The sequence below is a fragment of the Crinia signifera genome, chromosome 3, assembly GCF_055691185.1.
Source record: "Crinia signifera chromosome 3, ASM5569118v1, whole genome shotgun sequence".
NCBI classification, from domain to species: domain Eukaryota; kingdom Metazoa; phylum Chordata; class Amphibia; order Anura; family Myobatrachidae; genus Crinia; species Crinia signifera.
This window is the reverse complement of record NC_139219.1, coordinates 274,978,244-274,993,158: the sequence shown is the minus strand read 5'-3', so window position 1 is coordinate 274,993,158 and position 14,915 is coordinate 274,978,244. Positions and strand designations below refer to the sequence as shown.

The window sequence follows — 14,915 nt, the reverse complement described above, 5'->3', positions numbered from 1 at the left end:
TGGCGATGCCCCATAGAAGCCAATGGGCTTCTACCGCATCCCACCGCCGCCCCGCAACGACCCGCTGCCGCCCGCACGGGCCCCCGCCACCCCGCATCGCCCCTCCTCCCTCACCTGTGTCCGGGCAGCACAGCGCAGTGCTGCCCGGACCTGTGACCTCCTCCCTGCACTGATCCTCTTCCGGGTGCAGGGAGGAGGAGAGCCCGGTGCAGCAGCAGCAGTGCCAGGTGTGTGAGGGAGAGGGGAGCCGCCGGGACCTGCTGGGACCCGGCGACTCTCACCGCAAAGGACAGTTCTTAACGCAAGAGCTGTCCTTTGCTATAATTATCGCATATGTTAGAACATATGCGATAATTATAAATGCGATGGGACAGCGAAGGGGGGCGGAGATTCTTAGAGAATCTCCCCCAATATCTACCCTGCAAAGTAACAATTTATATTAAGGCAAATTACATTTCAAGATGGCGCGGTCAGACAAATAATGGTGATACTCACACACCAGACATAAATCATGCGCCTTGCAATAAAAGAGTCGATGTTCCAAAGAATGAAAGGCATGAATGTGATATAAAATATTTCTTGTCCCAGAGCAGCAGCGAACTTGAAAAGATAATACAGCAAGTAATTGCGCACCACGTACTTCCTGGCTGGCTCCTGCAAGTAAGAAAGAGACGGAGTCATTACAATAAAGCAATATAATTTAAAGATTACAGTCACATATTCCTGAATGTTATATATTGCCTACTGGGCTGGACCGTGGATTTGGTTTGGTGATCTGACCAAATCCAGGTGGTTTTGAAGAGATTTCCGACAATAACATTGGACTTGCCCTCACCTCTGCTATTACTGCAGAGGGTTTCAACACAGTGCATCAGCACTAGGCTGATGTACTGTGGAGCTTTTACAGGGATCGCTGGAAGGAGGAGTTTTTAGCACCCCACTTTGAAATCCAAGATGTTTATACATTGCCATAAACATCTTGGATGCTGGCAAAAACCTCCACATTGCTTAATTGGCAGCCATTTGAGCAGTGTTTCGTAAGTAATTACATTAGTTTGCTAAATTATTAGCGAGTGTGAGAAGTTTGAATTAAGTTCTGAAGGGGATCCAGTTTATGGTATAGCGGATAGAAGCGGTCTAGATCGACCATGTTATGGTCAACCCGTCTAGTTAGATGCCTAAAGATGGTCGACTGCGTCTAGATTGACAATATCAGAAGTTAGACACCAGCGTTAGAGCGATGGGAGCATGGTTGATGGTCACATGTTTTTTTACATTGTTTTTGGTGCCGAATGTCACCGGGGTCCCGAGGAAACTGAACCAAGTCCACCTGTGACATTCTGCACCAAAAAAAACCCAAATGTTTAAAACCTAACTTTGACCATGTGACCCATGACCACCCTCCCATCACTCTAACTCCGGCGTCTAACTTCTAATATGGTTGATCTAAACGTGTTCAACTATCTTTAGCCGTCTAACTAGACAGGTTTCACTATGCGAGGTTGACCAGAACATATGGATATGGATATGATGGACAGATTGTAGTGGAGAGAAGTGAGAGTTAGGGAGGCTAGATAGATGGAAGGTAGAGTAGTCGAGTCTAAAGGTGACCAGTGAATGGATTATGGACTTTGTTGATTCCAGGATGAATAGGGGTCCAATTCCATAGATATTTCTGAAGACAGCCTGACTGCAATAGGTATGGAGTATGTGATTTGGAGAAGAGGAAGGAGTCAAGAATAACTCCAAGCTAAAGGAGATGTTGATGCCATCAAAAGATACACTGTGAAAACTGATTGCATTAAAAAAAGAAAAGAGATAAAATTGAGGGAGGTTATTTGGGAGTGCGGTGAGGTTATTTGGGAAGGTGAAAAGATTATCAGCTATGTTAAAGACATGTTTAAGAAATCACTGCAACATCCAGGAGGAGACATGAATAAGGAAAATGGGGGAATGGTCAGGTGAGTAGAGGTTGATCTAAGCGTTGAGATGATATCAGAGGCTAAATGTGATTATGAGATGACCTAAAGAGAATGTATAGAGGGAGAATAAGAGGAATCCAAGAACAGAACCTTGGGGGACACCATCTGTTAGTGGACGTGGATTAATTAGAGCAGAGGAAAAGAAGAGTAGAGAGACGTGGGGGTAATTAAAGAGTGTCAGAGTTTTCTCACAAGTGTGCTCTGGATTTTCTGGCTTATGCTGATTTTTTTGGGTACCACACTATGCACCTACATATATAGTAATAGGGACCGCCAATACTAAGAAGCCTTGACAACTGACTTGGGGCTTATCCAGTATTTACCCCTACCTTTCAACCACCTGAAAAAAATCACTAAACTAATTGAACATCTTCCAGTATATATGCACATTTATATAGTTCCTCTGCAGGGTAAATACTGACTGCTTCTGCATGCAGCCCACACATGTTAGACAGATTCATTCTTACACCACACCCCACCCATATCTAACTATCTCTGCACATTACATCTGCCCCACCTGCAGTGAAACATGGTTTTGCTCATTTGCATGTTTTTTTGCTTTGCCAACAAAGCTGAATCAGGCCCATTGTAAATCTTTTTTTTTCCAATATTTGTCACATCATTATGAAAATATTACCTTTGGACTCAAAGACATTTATTTTGGGTCATTTATTAGTCTACAATATTTTACTTTTGCACCTTTTTGCATTGTATGCTTTTGGAGAATATTCGTTTCTCAGCTTGTCTTCATATTTACTGTATTCTGTATCACTTTTGATCTTATTTTTTCTGTTTTTTTCTAATAGGAGTATGAACATTTTTAAATAAGAGTGCGTGAATCCACCGGAGGAGAATGCAATGGCAGAAGTGATGTCTGAAGGGGAAATCTAGAACTCGGTGATGGCTTGGAGATTCCGGAAGTTGGTGATAAAATGGTCATGGGTAGAGCCAGTTTGTAAAGACATATGTAGCACTCCAGGGGCACAGGAGAGAGGGACAGAGTTAAGGAAAGATATGTGAATTAAATGATCAGGTTTGCTATAAGGAGACCAGGTTGATTTGGAGCCGGGAGATGAAGTGAGCGTATGGTTGATGCAGGTCATGGTTTTTATTAAAACATAAATGTTAGACCTCTAACTTGAAAGAACACAATAGCATTGCTCTTCAGGCAAGCCTATCATATTTAAATACCACACGCATAACCCTCTGTGGGGTGAATTTATGAAGCTTGGAGAAGTGTTATCTATCCCCATAAAGAACGTTATGAGCAAGGTGATAATGGTTCAGCCAATCAGCTACAATATGTAAATTGACAGGTAAGAGCTGATTGGCTGAACCATTATCACCTTGCTCATAACGTTCTTTATGGGGATAGATAACACTTCTCCAAGCTTCATAAATTCACCCCTGAGGCACTTATGTATTATATAGCTTCCCTTCTGGACCTACAAGCTATGCTATTACTGGTGCCTGTCCTTGTGTTTCCCTCCTATATCCCTATAGATTGTAGGCTTGCAGCAGGGCCCTCTAACCCCAAAGTCTGTCTGCTGTTACCCAGTTTGTTTGATCACTGTCTACAATTGTAAAGCGCAACGGAATCTGCTGCGCTATATAAGAAACTGTAAATAAATAATAAAAAAGGTGCAGGCCTCATCCCAACTGATATGACCCATGGCCAAACTGCTCTGTCACCGTATCATACAGCACACCAGGAACCTTTGCATTCTGGTGGAATTAATGCAATAAAGAATACAGTATCTATCCTTATGTATCAATGCCTATTTCCCTATAGATTGTAAGCTTGCGCGCAGGGCCCTCCTACCTTTTGACTGTCTGTAAATACCCAGTTTGTTGTATCACCATCTCCTTTTGTAAAGCGCAACAGAATATGCTGTACTATATAAGAAAATCTGTTAATAAAAAAATAAATATGGGTGACCCATTTTTTGGAGTACTGACCCACAAGTTAAGCAACCCTAATCTTATTATGATGGGTATACATCTATGAAGACTTAAAATGTGCTGACATTTATGACATAGTAACATTCAGACAATGTTTTGTAAGTATGAAAATTATTGTAAGAATCCAATTATCACTGGCAAAGCTTTGTCAGTATATTTGATCATATAGGAATCTGTTATAACAGACATTAGAGATGTTCTTGACTGGAAAAGAGGTAACGTTGTACTGATAAATATTGATTCAGTAATGACAGTGTGTAGTGCGGTAATTATATGAATCTCTCACATTGTCATTGATGTCTGTGGTCCTTGTGTCCGATCTAAGATGCTAGTGACATGTGATGCTATGGGATTAATAGGCATCCTTAATGCTTTAGAAAAGTCTATGTTAACTCAGGAAGCACAGTGTCAGCTGCTGGCACATTACATCCTTCCCCTCCCACGGTGATATATATTGGGCAGGAAGTCTCCGTTTCAGCTACAGACATTAGAGATAGAAAGAAAATTTGTGGAAAGTACGGGCGGATAGATAATGTTAGCATGACTGGTGCAATAGACTTTCTGACGGATAAAGATAGTCATTGTCATAGCAAAACAAATTATATGTTGTTATTATATATTATTATAATACTGTAACTCAAAAGTAAATGTTGCACAGCCAGTTAGCAACGCAAATCATAGTGTATGCCCCTAGTGGCCATATACAGTAATGCAAGGACTGTAATTGAACAAATTGTAGTCATCAATAACTAAACTGACAAATGAACATCGGCTTTCCCAGAACAGCAGGCCCTTCCATAATATGATATGACTGAAATTGAACATGTTCAGTAATCATCCCCAGCTTACAGAAAACACTATCTTTGATTAATACAGTTCCTGGTTAAAGTGCCGGAGAGCCAGTTTCCTTTCAAAACAAGTTTGGAAATGAAGGATTTTTGGACAAATGCATCTTTTATAAAATTTTTGGGTGACTTCCACTGAAAAAAAGACCTATACCTGTTCTGTGCTGTTGTCTTTCCTACTGGTCTGCTTTTGCAATCCGGATGACCGGATGACAGGACGACAGGGTCTAGATCAGTGATGGCTAACCTTGACACTCCAGCTGTTGTTGAACTACACATTCCAGCCTTATGTTCAGTTATGTGGTGGTGGTCATAGTTTTGGTTCTAATTGTCTGTATAATTTATGATTGGCAGCCACCATCACAAATTTACCTTTCACTTTGAGCAAAAATAATTTGTTTTGGGCCTAGACCACCAAGCCAAGGCACCGCTGCATGTATTCCAAGGCACCCCTGGGTGCCTAGGCGCACAGTTTGGGAACTACTGCAGTAGGGGATTAGCAGAGTAATCATATTACTCACTTAATCCTATTAAAGGGCTATATGAGGAGAGATTCATCTGTAGGTCAGCCATGAATGGTCAACAGAAAGAAGGTTGACATGGACAAAAAGATAGACATTCACTAGATCGACATTGACAAAAGGTTGATTCAAGCAATAGATAGACATGGCAATGGTCGACACATGAAAAGGTTGACATGAGTTTTTCACAATTTTTTTCTCTCCTTGGACAATATGTTTTACGATCCACGTAGACTATGATTGTGAAAGGAAAACAGTGCAAGGGAATGCGCTACAGTTATTCAGGGTCCATGTTGACAGATATCAACATTGACCCCCCAAAAAAAGTGGAAAATAATGCTGACTCCTTCATGTGTCCTCCTTTTCCATGTCAATTAATTGCTTGTCAGGTCAGTAGTCTAAACAGAATTTACCAATTTATTACTTTCTGGAGATCCTGGCTCCTGTGTTCTCATCTACTTTGGTGTTCATTTCTCCCATTCTATATATCTGCCACGGTGTCTATCAGATGGAGCTCTACAAGGGTCAGGTCCTCTGGTCTTCTCCATCTATTCCTCTTCTCTTGGACATCTAGTACGTTCCTTTGGATTTCCGCATCATATCAGTGCAAATGGTATCCATTATATATCTATCCTCAGCAGATCTTCACCATCTGTGCTGGCCTGCTCTACTGAAAGTTAAGGTGGCCATACATCTTACAGATCGATTGTCAGATCTGGATGGTTGGAACAAAAACCTGGTAATGGATGAGTGACAGTTTTTGGCAGTTTTCCAGCATTTCAAAGCAAATTGTCAACTGTCATTTACTCTCATCCATTACCAGGTTTTAGTTCCCACCAGCCCAATCTGACAATCGTTCTGTAGATGTATGGCCTTTAGTCAACAGCAGATACTTACCTGATATCTATATGTATCTGCTGACAATGCAATAATAATCCATGTCCTCGAAAATCACCATATGGGTCTGAACTAACCTTTATTTCTTCCATTCAGCCTGTTTCTAAATCTTGTTACAGATATTAAAGACACAAAATTTGCTCTCAAGACATGACCAACGTCTTGCATTGGCTAGGTCAGTTTCCTTCCTTCAGTCTTCCCTTATCAAATTGATACTCCTATAATGTTTTATGAAAGCGATGGATAAACTAATTGTTCCCTCTATTGTTTTTCCATTCTCTATATTGGTTGTTTATATTCAGTCCAATGTAAACTTTTCCACATGTGGGATTCTAATAATGCCAATCACTGCTTTAGTAGGCAGCATACAACGGGACCACTCATTACTGTTCGCTTAGGGGATGGATCCGTAAGACCAAACTTGCAATACGCAACAATTAAGTAAAGCTGCACTCTGGCCCTCCGGGACTTCGAGCTAGTTTTTAAATCATCACATTAGAACAAGGGAAAAGGCGCTTTGCTTACCCATCCTGGGCACGTCACTGTGACTTACAATGCATCTAGCAGTGTGCAAGGCTTTTGCCATAGTTGACTCTTGGGTCACATGTGACCCTGTTCTAGAGGACATCAATATGTTTTGAGACCAGCCTGGCAAAGGGAGGCAGAGCCAGCTCCCGAGTACAGCAGTTTCTCATGGGGGGGATTTTGGGTTGCTGGCAGGTGGCAACCGGTGTCTTAAAATTAAGGCCTATGTTATTCCACGCTTGTTAGCTATCACCCGTCCGAATGTACCACGGCTGGTAAAGTTCTTAAGGTGGCTGCCGGATGGCTGGGCTGATGTGACCATGGAACTAACTGATGGAACCATTACCTTATGTACATTGTGGTACAATGCCACTAGCACTGTGCATGAAGGATCAACACCGCTTGGTGGTTATTTATCCTACACGGTGTAAAATATATCCATTAAACAGATGAGTCTTTCTCCAGTGCCCCATATCGGTTTCAATTATGTGCTTGCAGATACTATAAAAATAATTGCTGTTCTACAGCAGTGTCTGTGTAAATTGTATAGGATAGAGGTGCCATAAAATAACCATTGAAAGGCCATGTCCAGCCTCCAGGCCAGCAATTGGACAATCCTATTCTAGGCAAGAGGATCTATTCATGTTTATGTCAATTTCCAAGAAATATGCAGTGCGACGGAATCCGACAAGGACTGTGTAATAATTTAAGTGCACACAATAAACTGAAGCGTGACATCAGCAGCTTCCAGGAACTAAAGTCCTCAAAAATGTTACAGATGACTAAAAATCTAATAAGAGATTAGTGTTTATTCATTGAGATGGTCATGTGGTGTAGAAGGAGTTAATTAGGAGGATACAATGCCAGAAGGGTTTGGGCTACCAGAACATGTTGAAGTCAGCCTGATAATTGCGCTGTTATCTTATACTTGGGATGACAGATGTGATTTAATGGAACAGCATGAATGTTGCATACAGCAGTTCAGAGATATATTATCTCCAGATAATGGATTATCTCATTGACAGTCATGTTTGAAATGCCTCAACTACAAAACTGTCCTTGTTGACGATTATCCCCCCCATAATAAACATGGGATAGTCATAATGTTTTAACCTTAAAATAAATAGCCCTGATGTTTCTTTAAAGACTAACAGTGATCAAGTGGTTTTATCCAACTGAGTGTAAAATGGAATGTGGTTCTGTGTTTAGCTGTCACTAATGGGCAGAAAGGACCAGAATAACCACATCCAAAGCATTCTTCAAAAGAGAAAAAGGGAGAGCTTTGTGCAAACTCAGCTGAGTTCCTGATACACAACAGCAAACTAGGAACGCCGAGAGACTGTTTGTCACTATCATCATCGCTTATTTATATGGCGCCACAAGGGTTCAGCAGCGCCTGATAATACATAGATGAGCAAAGAACAATACAAGAAAGATTGTGATTTACAATACAAATGCAAATTAGGACAAGTACATGGTAAATAAAAAAAGACAGTTGCAACAGTGGACACTGATGCAATTATAACAGTGGCAGAGATATATTCTAAGAAAAGCACATGAGGAGAGAGGGCCCTGCTCGTTAGAGCTTACATTCTAAAAGGTACGGGGTAGACAAACTGGGGTGATACAGCTGGGATAGAAGCGAACATAAACATAGGGTTAGGATGAGAAGTGGTTAGATTTAATGAACAAGTGGGTCTTCAGTGCCCGTTTAAAGTTTTGTAGGGAGGTGGCAAGTCTATAAACTAAAGGAGGGGAAAGCCAGCACCCATCAAACTGAAACACCACCCACATTTTGGAATTACTATCCTGTATATCAGTGGTTCCCGAACTGTGGCCCTTATTCTAGTTGAATCGGTCGGATGCGTATTTTCGGACAGGAACCGAGTGTTCTTAGCCCCGCCTTCCATACGGATCGCTCACACCGTCCGTATGCGGTAAGACGCCGACCGAACAGACCATGAGTGGATTTTTCATGTGAACACCTCCTCCATCTGTGGGAACCTCCCCATCATTCGATGGTCGCCGACCATCGAATGCTGGACTGAGTGGTCAGGCAGCACCGAGTGCTCCAGACCACTCGAGCATTTCTCCGTGCAAACGCAGGGATATGGGCAGGCAGCTGGCATCCGGCTATGTCATATGTCCGCCCCCTACACATGCGTCACGGCCAGATTACCATACGTACGCCCAGCGTTTTTTTGGGAACGCCCATGAAACGCGGGGTGTACACATATGGTAATGAGCCCAAACAGCCCTTCACGCCCCTCTCCACCTCCTGTTCGGATTGTTCCAACTGATCGTTTTCTGTACAGAATTCACACAGTATACGGATGTGTGCGGCGTTCGCACATACGAAGATACGCCTCTGCGTAAACACGCCTCTGCGCAAACACCAACCATCGGCCGTCCGTCCACATTCGGAGCCATCCGACTCAATCAGAATAAGGGCCTGTGTGCCGTGGCACCCTGAGGTGCCTCGGAGCACTTACAAGGGTGCCCTGGGTTGGTGGTAGAGGACCAATTGAAATAATTTATGGTCAATGTAATAGACAAAACCAGAGCTTGTGGCTGTCAGTCATAAAATGTGTGGTCAAACAGAAGCAAATCCTGTCCCTCACCACATAACTGAACCCAAGGATGACATAGAAGCACAATTTATTATTGTTTTCTAAATGACTTAATAAGATACTTTTGGCCTAGTGGTGTCACAAAAGTTTTTTTGGATACTCTAGGGTGCCGTGATGCTGGGAGGGTCCCGCAAATCGGGTCCCCCTCCCGGCCCCCCGGTAAGGTGGGCTAGTCTTTTCCCTACAGCCCCGGCTCCCCCCTTCCCTGTGGTTTAAAGCTCCGGGGAGGGGATGAGGCAAAAATGACGCGATTCGCGTTATTTTGCGTCATTTTAGCCCCGCCCACTATCCACGGACCTGCAAATTGATGCTGCTGGGGGCGGGACTTAGTGACATCATCCTCGTCCTGCCCCCACAACGTAGCCTCTCCTCGCCCCCCTTTCACTCCTCTCCGGGCTTCTCCCAGAGGAGAGTTTTAAAAAGTCGGCAAGTATGAGATAGTCAGATGGATTCCAACTACTTTCTGCCAACTCATACAGTATGGGCCTTATTCAGACCTGTTTGCTAGGCTGCGCATGTTGTAAATGCCACCCACTGCCTGTCCGTGTGCCCACCCCCCCTGCCGCGTGAATCCAGGATGTGGACGCTAACACATCCCCTTGCATGCGGCCGCACAAGTGAAAAATCATTAAATGGTCACTGAACATCGTGTGACATCTGATGTGACATCAGCCGCCCGCCGCGAGCAGGCATCGACCCGCCTGCATTTCCCAGGGAAACGCCCAGCGGTATCATGAGGATGCCCATAAAACGCTGGGCGTTCCTCTCCTTCCACCCCCTTCCCTCTCCTGCAATGCGAACGCCTCGGCAAGTGTGATACTTGTTGAAGGCGTTCGCACAAGGGGTCACACAATAGGAAACGGGCCTGAATTCGTCCCCGACCGATGAACCCTACGGGCCTAATTCAGCATGGACTGCTAATAAGCACAATAACCGCCCCTTGCACAATAGCCATGCATTCGCAGATCCACTCGCATGTGAGCAAGTCTAGGGCTTCCACTAATCTGGAGATAATTATTTGTAAATAAACTACGGCCAAATAAAAGGTATAAGCCTCTCAAATACAGTACATGAAAGGATAAAAGTAATACTCTGCAGCAATGCGTACTGTGCTTTCCTAATCTCCCGGATTGTCTGGGATACTCCTGAATCTCATATGACACATGGAAGAAGTAGGCAAGTCCCCTGAACATCTCTCTACACTGCAACCACTGCCCGGTCCCACATGAAATAGGCAATATCTTCTGTGTACAGTAGTTCTACTCTCTACAGTCAGAACAATGTATGCCCGTCATGTATTTAGTGCTGTAGAATCATAGCTACCTACCCTCCCGCATTCTGCAGGAGACTCCCTGACATAGCAGCAATCTCCCTCTCTCCCTCATTAGTCTAGCAATCTCCCTCATGTCACCTAGCCCACATTACACTGTTACATTTTTGGGGAAAAAAGGAATGAGAGACAGATACATTTACATTGAATCATCAGCACCATTTCCCAGCACTTTACCAAGTATAGTAGCTCTTACTAACTGCTTTGGGCTCATCTACATTTTGATATAAGTCATTTTAAAAGATTCCTCAGATGTAGCAGTTCACACCCACGCTTCTAGGTGCCACGTTCACAATCTCTTCATATATGGAGCTAGACACGCCCTTTGGGTGGAGCATGACACACCCCCTCAATGGGGTGCGAGGCAAAATTCTGCTACCAACTATAATCTCCCTAAAACTAGTTTTCAAAAGTAGGCAAGTATGTGTAGAATATTCCCCGTACAATGAATATCCATATACAGTACAAATGCAGACCAGGATAAGCGAATACCAGGCTGAGAGGGTTGGAAAAGATGGCAGGAGGGAAAACGCACACAGATCATAATGTAATATGCCGCCTCCATCCATTATCGTGAAGCCGAAAGTACTACTTTAACGTATGCAGGACTATCACTTAATGCCTAGCTCTAAAAGCACAAGCCTGCCTCCTCTCTGCTGGATATAAATACACACAGCATTGGAAAAGTGCTGGTAAAGCAAGAATGGCAACAGAAATAGAAATAAAAAAGCTACAAGGAGCGAGTGAGTATAAATAGAGCTAGCACTGCGTGCCTAGGTGGCTTATTCGGTAGGTGCAGGATACATAGCAAAACCAAATTGCTACAATTAGAAATGGGGATTTTCTTAGTAATGTATGCATACATCACAGCCTCTCCATTCTGCACCCAGTACAGGCCTCAGTATTTATCAGGTCGCCCATATCTTTTTGGTGGAGAGGTCATAGGTGCCGATTTATTTTTTTGCTGGTGGGTGCTCAAGCCAAAAATATAGAGGCGTGGCTTCATGGGGAGGGGGTGTGGCCACAAAATAATACCAATTTATATTACGGAGCACAGTTGTCTCCAATATTCAAATTACGGCAACAGAGTTCCACATACATAAATGCCCCCACAGTGCAATTACTCCGTGGACAGAATACACTCTTCCCGGCATACTGTTTCCCTGCTGGCAGGTCTGGCAATGTGGGTGCTGCAGCCGCAAATTAGCAAGTTAATATGTCGGCCCAGCAGCGGGTCTCGGGCCCGTGGGTGCTCATCAATTTCCATGGGTGCTCAGGCCCTTGAGCACCCACAGAATCGGCACCTATAGGAGAGGTGATCACTTTAGTTCCAACTACACCCAGATGCCCTGGTCCCATTACTGACCAACCAACTATACCATCCACAATTGGGACCCCACTGCGGATGCCATTCATACCCGCCACTAACATCTACAGCCTTAAATACCTACCGGCTAAAGGACAAGACAGGTATATCCAGCTTACCTACCATTTCTCCAGAAAAGCAACCTTGCCAGTACTATTGGTATCCATCAATACCCAAATAGCTATTTGGAGGTACCCTTTTGGGACACTATACAAGACCTGTACGGGACACTATTCCACTAGAGGCAACGGGTGACTATAACCATCCTAATACGCTTCATTACTACTTAGATACCCTTATAAAATCTCAGCATGATTTATCAATAACTATACTATTGTTATGTTTTTTTATTAAAATTATATACATTTATAATTTATATCTTATTATTGCAACTTTTAAGAGCCGCAAAAAAAAACCCCATGTCTCTTTGCCTGATGGACACTGGGACTGTGATATGAACATCGCTACTGCTGCAGGCATGTTATATGAAGAGAGAATATCTGACTTCACCCTCACACTCTGCCCAGCCAATGACTGAGGACTTCCAACTAGTTACTCCCTCCCTCTTGTGCCTCCAAGATATCACCTGTGCTGCTCCCCACCACTAGAACGCTCTCTTCCATTGCCTCAAACGCGCCCTCAAAATCCACTTTATTTATTACTAACAGCTCTCACCCTAACTTAATGCACAATGGGGCAGATGTATTAAGCCTGGCGAAGAGATAAACTGGAGATAAATTTGAGATAAGGTGGATGGAGATAACGTACCAGCCAATCAACTCCTAACTGACATATTTCAAACACAGCTGATTGGCTGGTGCATTATCTCCTTCCACTTTATCTCAACTTTATCTCCAGTTTATCTCCTCGCCAGGCTTAATACATCTGCCCCACTGTCTCTCCCTTCTAGGGTCATCTCTATGTTTTTGTCATTCCCCTTAGATTCTAAGCGGTCATGGGCAGATTCTTCCCCCCTCATGTGATTTTCCCTCCCTCATAATCTTCCTGCTGCCCACAACAACACCAATCCTTTGGGCTCAGCAGTTAGCTTTGTGGGTAGTATGACAGCATATGTAACTATGTTTATCTAGTTATATTCCATGTTCTGCAATATTTTGTACTGTAAGTCTTTTGTTATTTTCGTTCTTGTTTTGTTTGTACTGTTTCTGTACTTAGTAAAGCATTGTGGATCTTTTGTGGTGCTCTATAAATAAATGATAGCCTTAGCTACAGTACCAGGACAAACTCCGGAATTCTTGGTAAAGAGAATAACCACCTTATGTAGAAACCTATGGGGGACTGTTTGGGTAATTGGAAATGGGGACTGAAGCAGTTATCCCTGACATAACCTGAGGTTGTCCCCAGATACATCCAAGGAATACCTTAAAATGTGCAGATACGTTTTGATGGGTATATTCTGCTAATTTGAAAAATAGGCCCCTAAATCAGTAAAACATTACCCGCATGTACATTTAAACACTTGTGCCAAAAACCCAAACAGGAATTTGTACACCATGCATCTGTGGATAGTTGGGCCAAAGGAGTTGCTTTATTATTTTGATTTGAGGGTGGTCCTTATTGAGTTTAGCTTGGTATGAAGGAGAGGCCCTAGTGGTTTTGTGTCTGATTTTTGATAATAGGATTTGTGGCATGGTTCAGAATGGCAATTGTTATTAAGGGTTGTTGTGTTGGTTCCCAGGGGTGTGGTCCATACCATGAGAAAGTGTGGCATGGAGATCAGTTTAGTATAAGGACATCATCGGTCCAGGGTGGGTCGCGTTTCCTTCTCTTTTGGATGGGTTGGCATCTCAAGTTGTTAGCAATGTTGGCAGTTTTTTTCATTTGCTGGTTGTATTGTCCCAGTAAGGGTTGGGCAAATGGCCTTTCCCCTTATGAGTTGTTTGGCAAGGTTGTTGGGCAGGTAGCCTCATCCTTGTCAATTTTGGGGCTGTAGACCATCTTGTTATGTTCTGGGTCATCTAGGTTATGCTTTATACTAGGCTGTTCATCACCCCACCACCATAGATTAAAACCTAATTACCATATATACTTGAGTATAAGCCTACTTTTTCAGAACATTTTTTATGCTGAAAAAGCCACCCTCGGCTTATACTTGAGTGAGGGTCCCGCTTAAGTCGATAAGTTTTACCCGTTTTTTTGTTGTGAAATTAGGTGCCTCGGCTTATATTTGGGTCGACTTATACTTGAGTATATACGGTAATACCCCTAGAAATAAAAATCTGACCCCTCCACTATTGTCTGAGTCTTTATTTCTTATTGTAAATTTTTGTGTGTGCTTGAAGTGCATCAGATTATAGAGAGTTTAGAGACACACATGTGTTTCACTCTGAAAAGCATAGTAATTTACACAAATTACCCACAATTACAAATAAAAATGAAAGTAAACAAATATCCATAAATTACTCTAAATGTAAGGGAAAAAAGAGAGACAGATAGACCAAAAATACAAAAAAAGAAAAGAAAAAGACTCCATTTGATGTAGGCCATGCTCGGTGCATCTCTATCGGGAAAGCATTCCACGACAAGTAATGCTTTGCCACATCACATGTGAAGTAGAATACACATCTTAGTAAATATCCCCCAATGTGTTTTTTTTGTGAGAGCAAATGATGTGTTGCATTTGTGTATGAGTCCCTCAGAGGAGGTGCACACCTAGGCGGCTTACACAAAGGAAATGTTCTTATTGTCAAACCAGAACGGTGGTTTATCCTCACCACATAATCAGGAAGAATGTTTGTGTTCTAGACCTCACATGACAAAGCCAGCGACACAGACTGTAAGGGCAAACCAGATAATGCTGCCCAGCAAAGAGATTTCATATTATAGAAAAATAGCA

General features: G+C 43.0%; 1 protein-coding gene across 2 annotated transcripts in view; it reads right to left on the bottom strand.

Annotated features, from left to right (window-relative positions):
• The window catches only part of SGPP2 (sphingosine-1-phosphate phosphatase 2), a 43,695-nt gene that overhangs the window by 17,007 nt on the left and 11,773 nt on the right, over positions 1-14,915 (bottom strand). The window contains exon 3 of one of the 2 annotated variants that reach the window (XM_083178075.1): positions 496-654. In XM_083178075.1, the coding sequence (XP_083034201.1) occupies positions 496-654 (159 nt within the window). Of the gene's footprint in view, positions 1-495; positions 655-14,915 lie in introns of those variants that run through there. The other variant, XM_083178077.1, reaches the window with a different exon arrangement.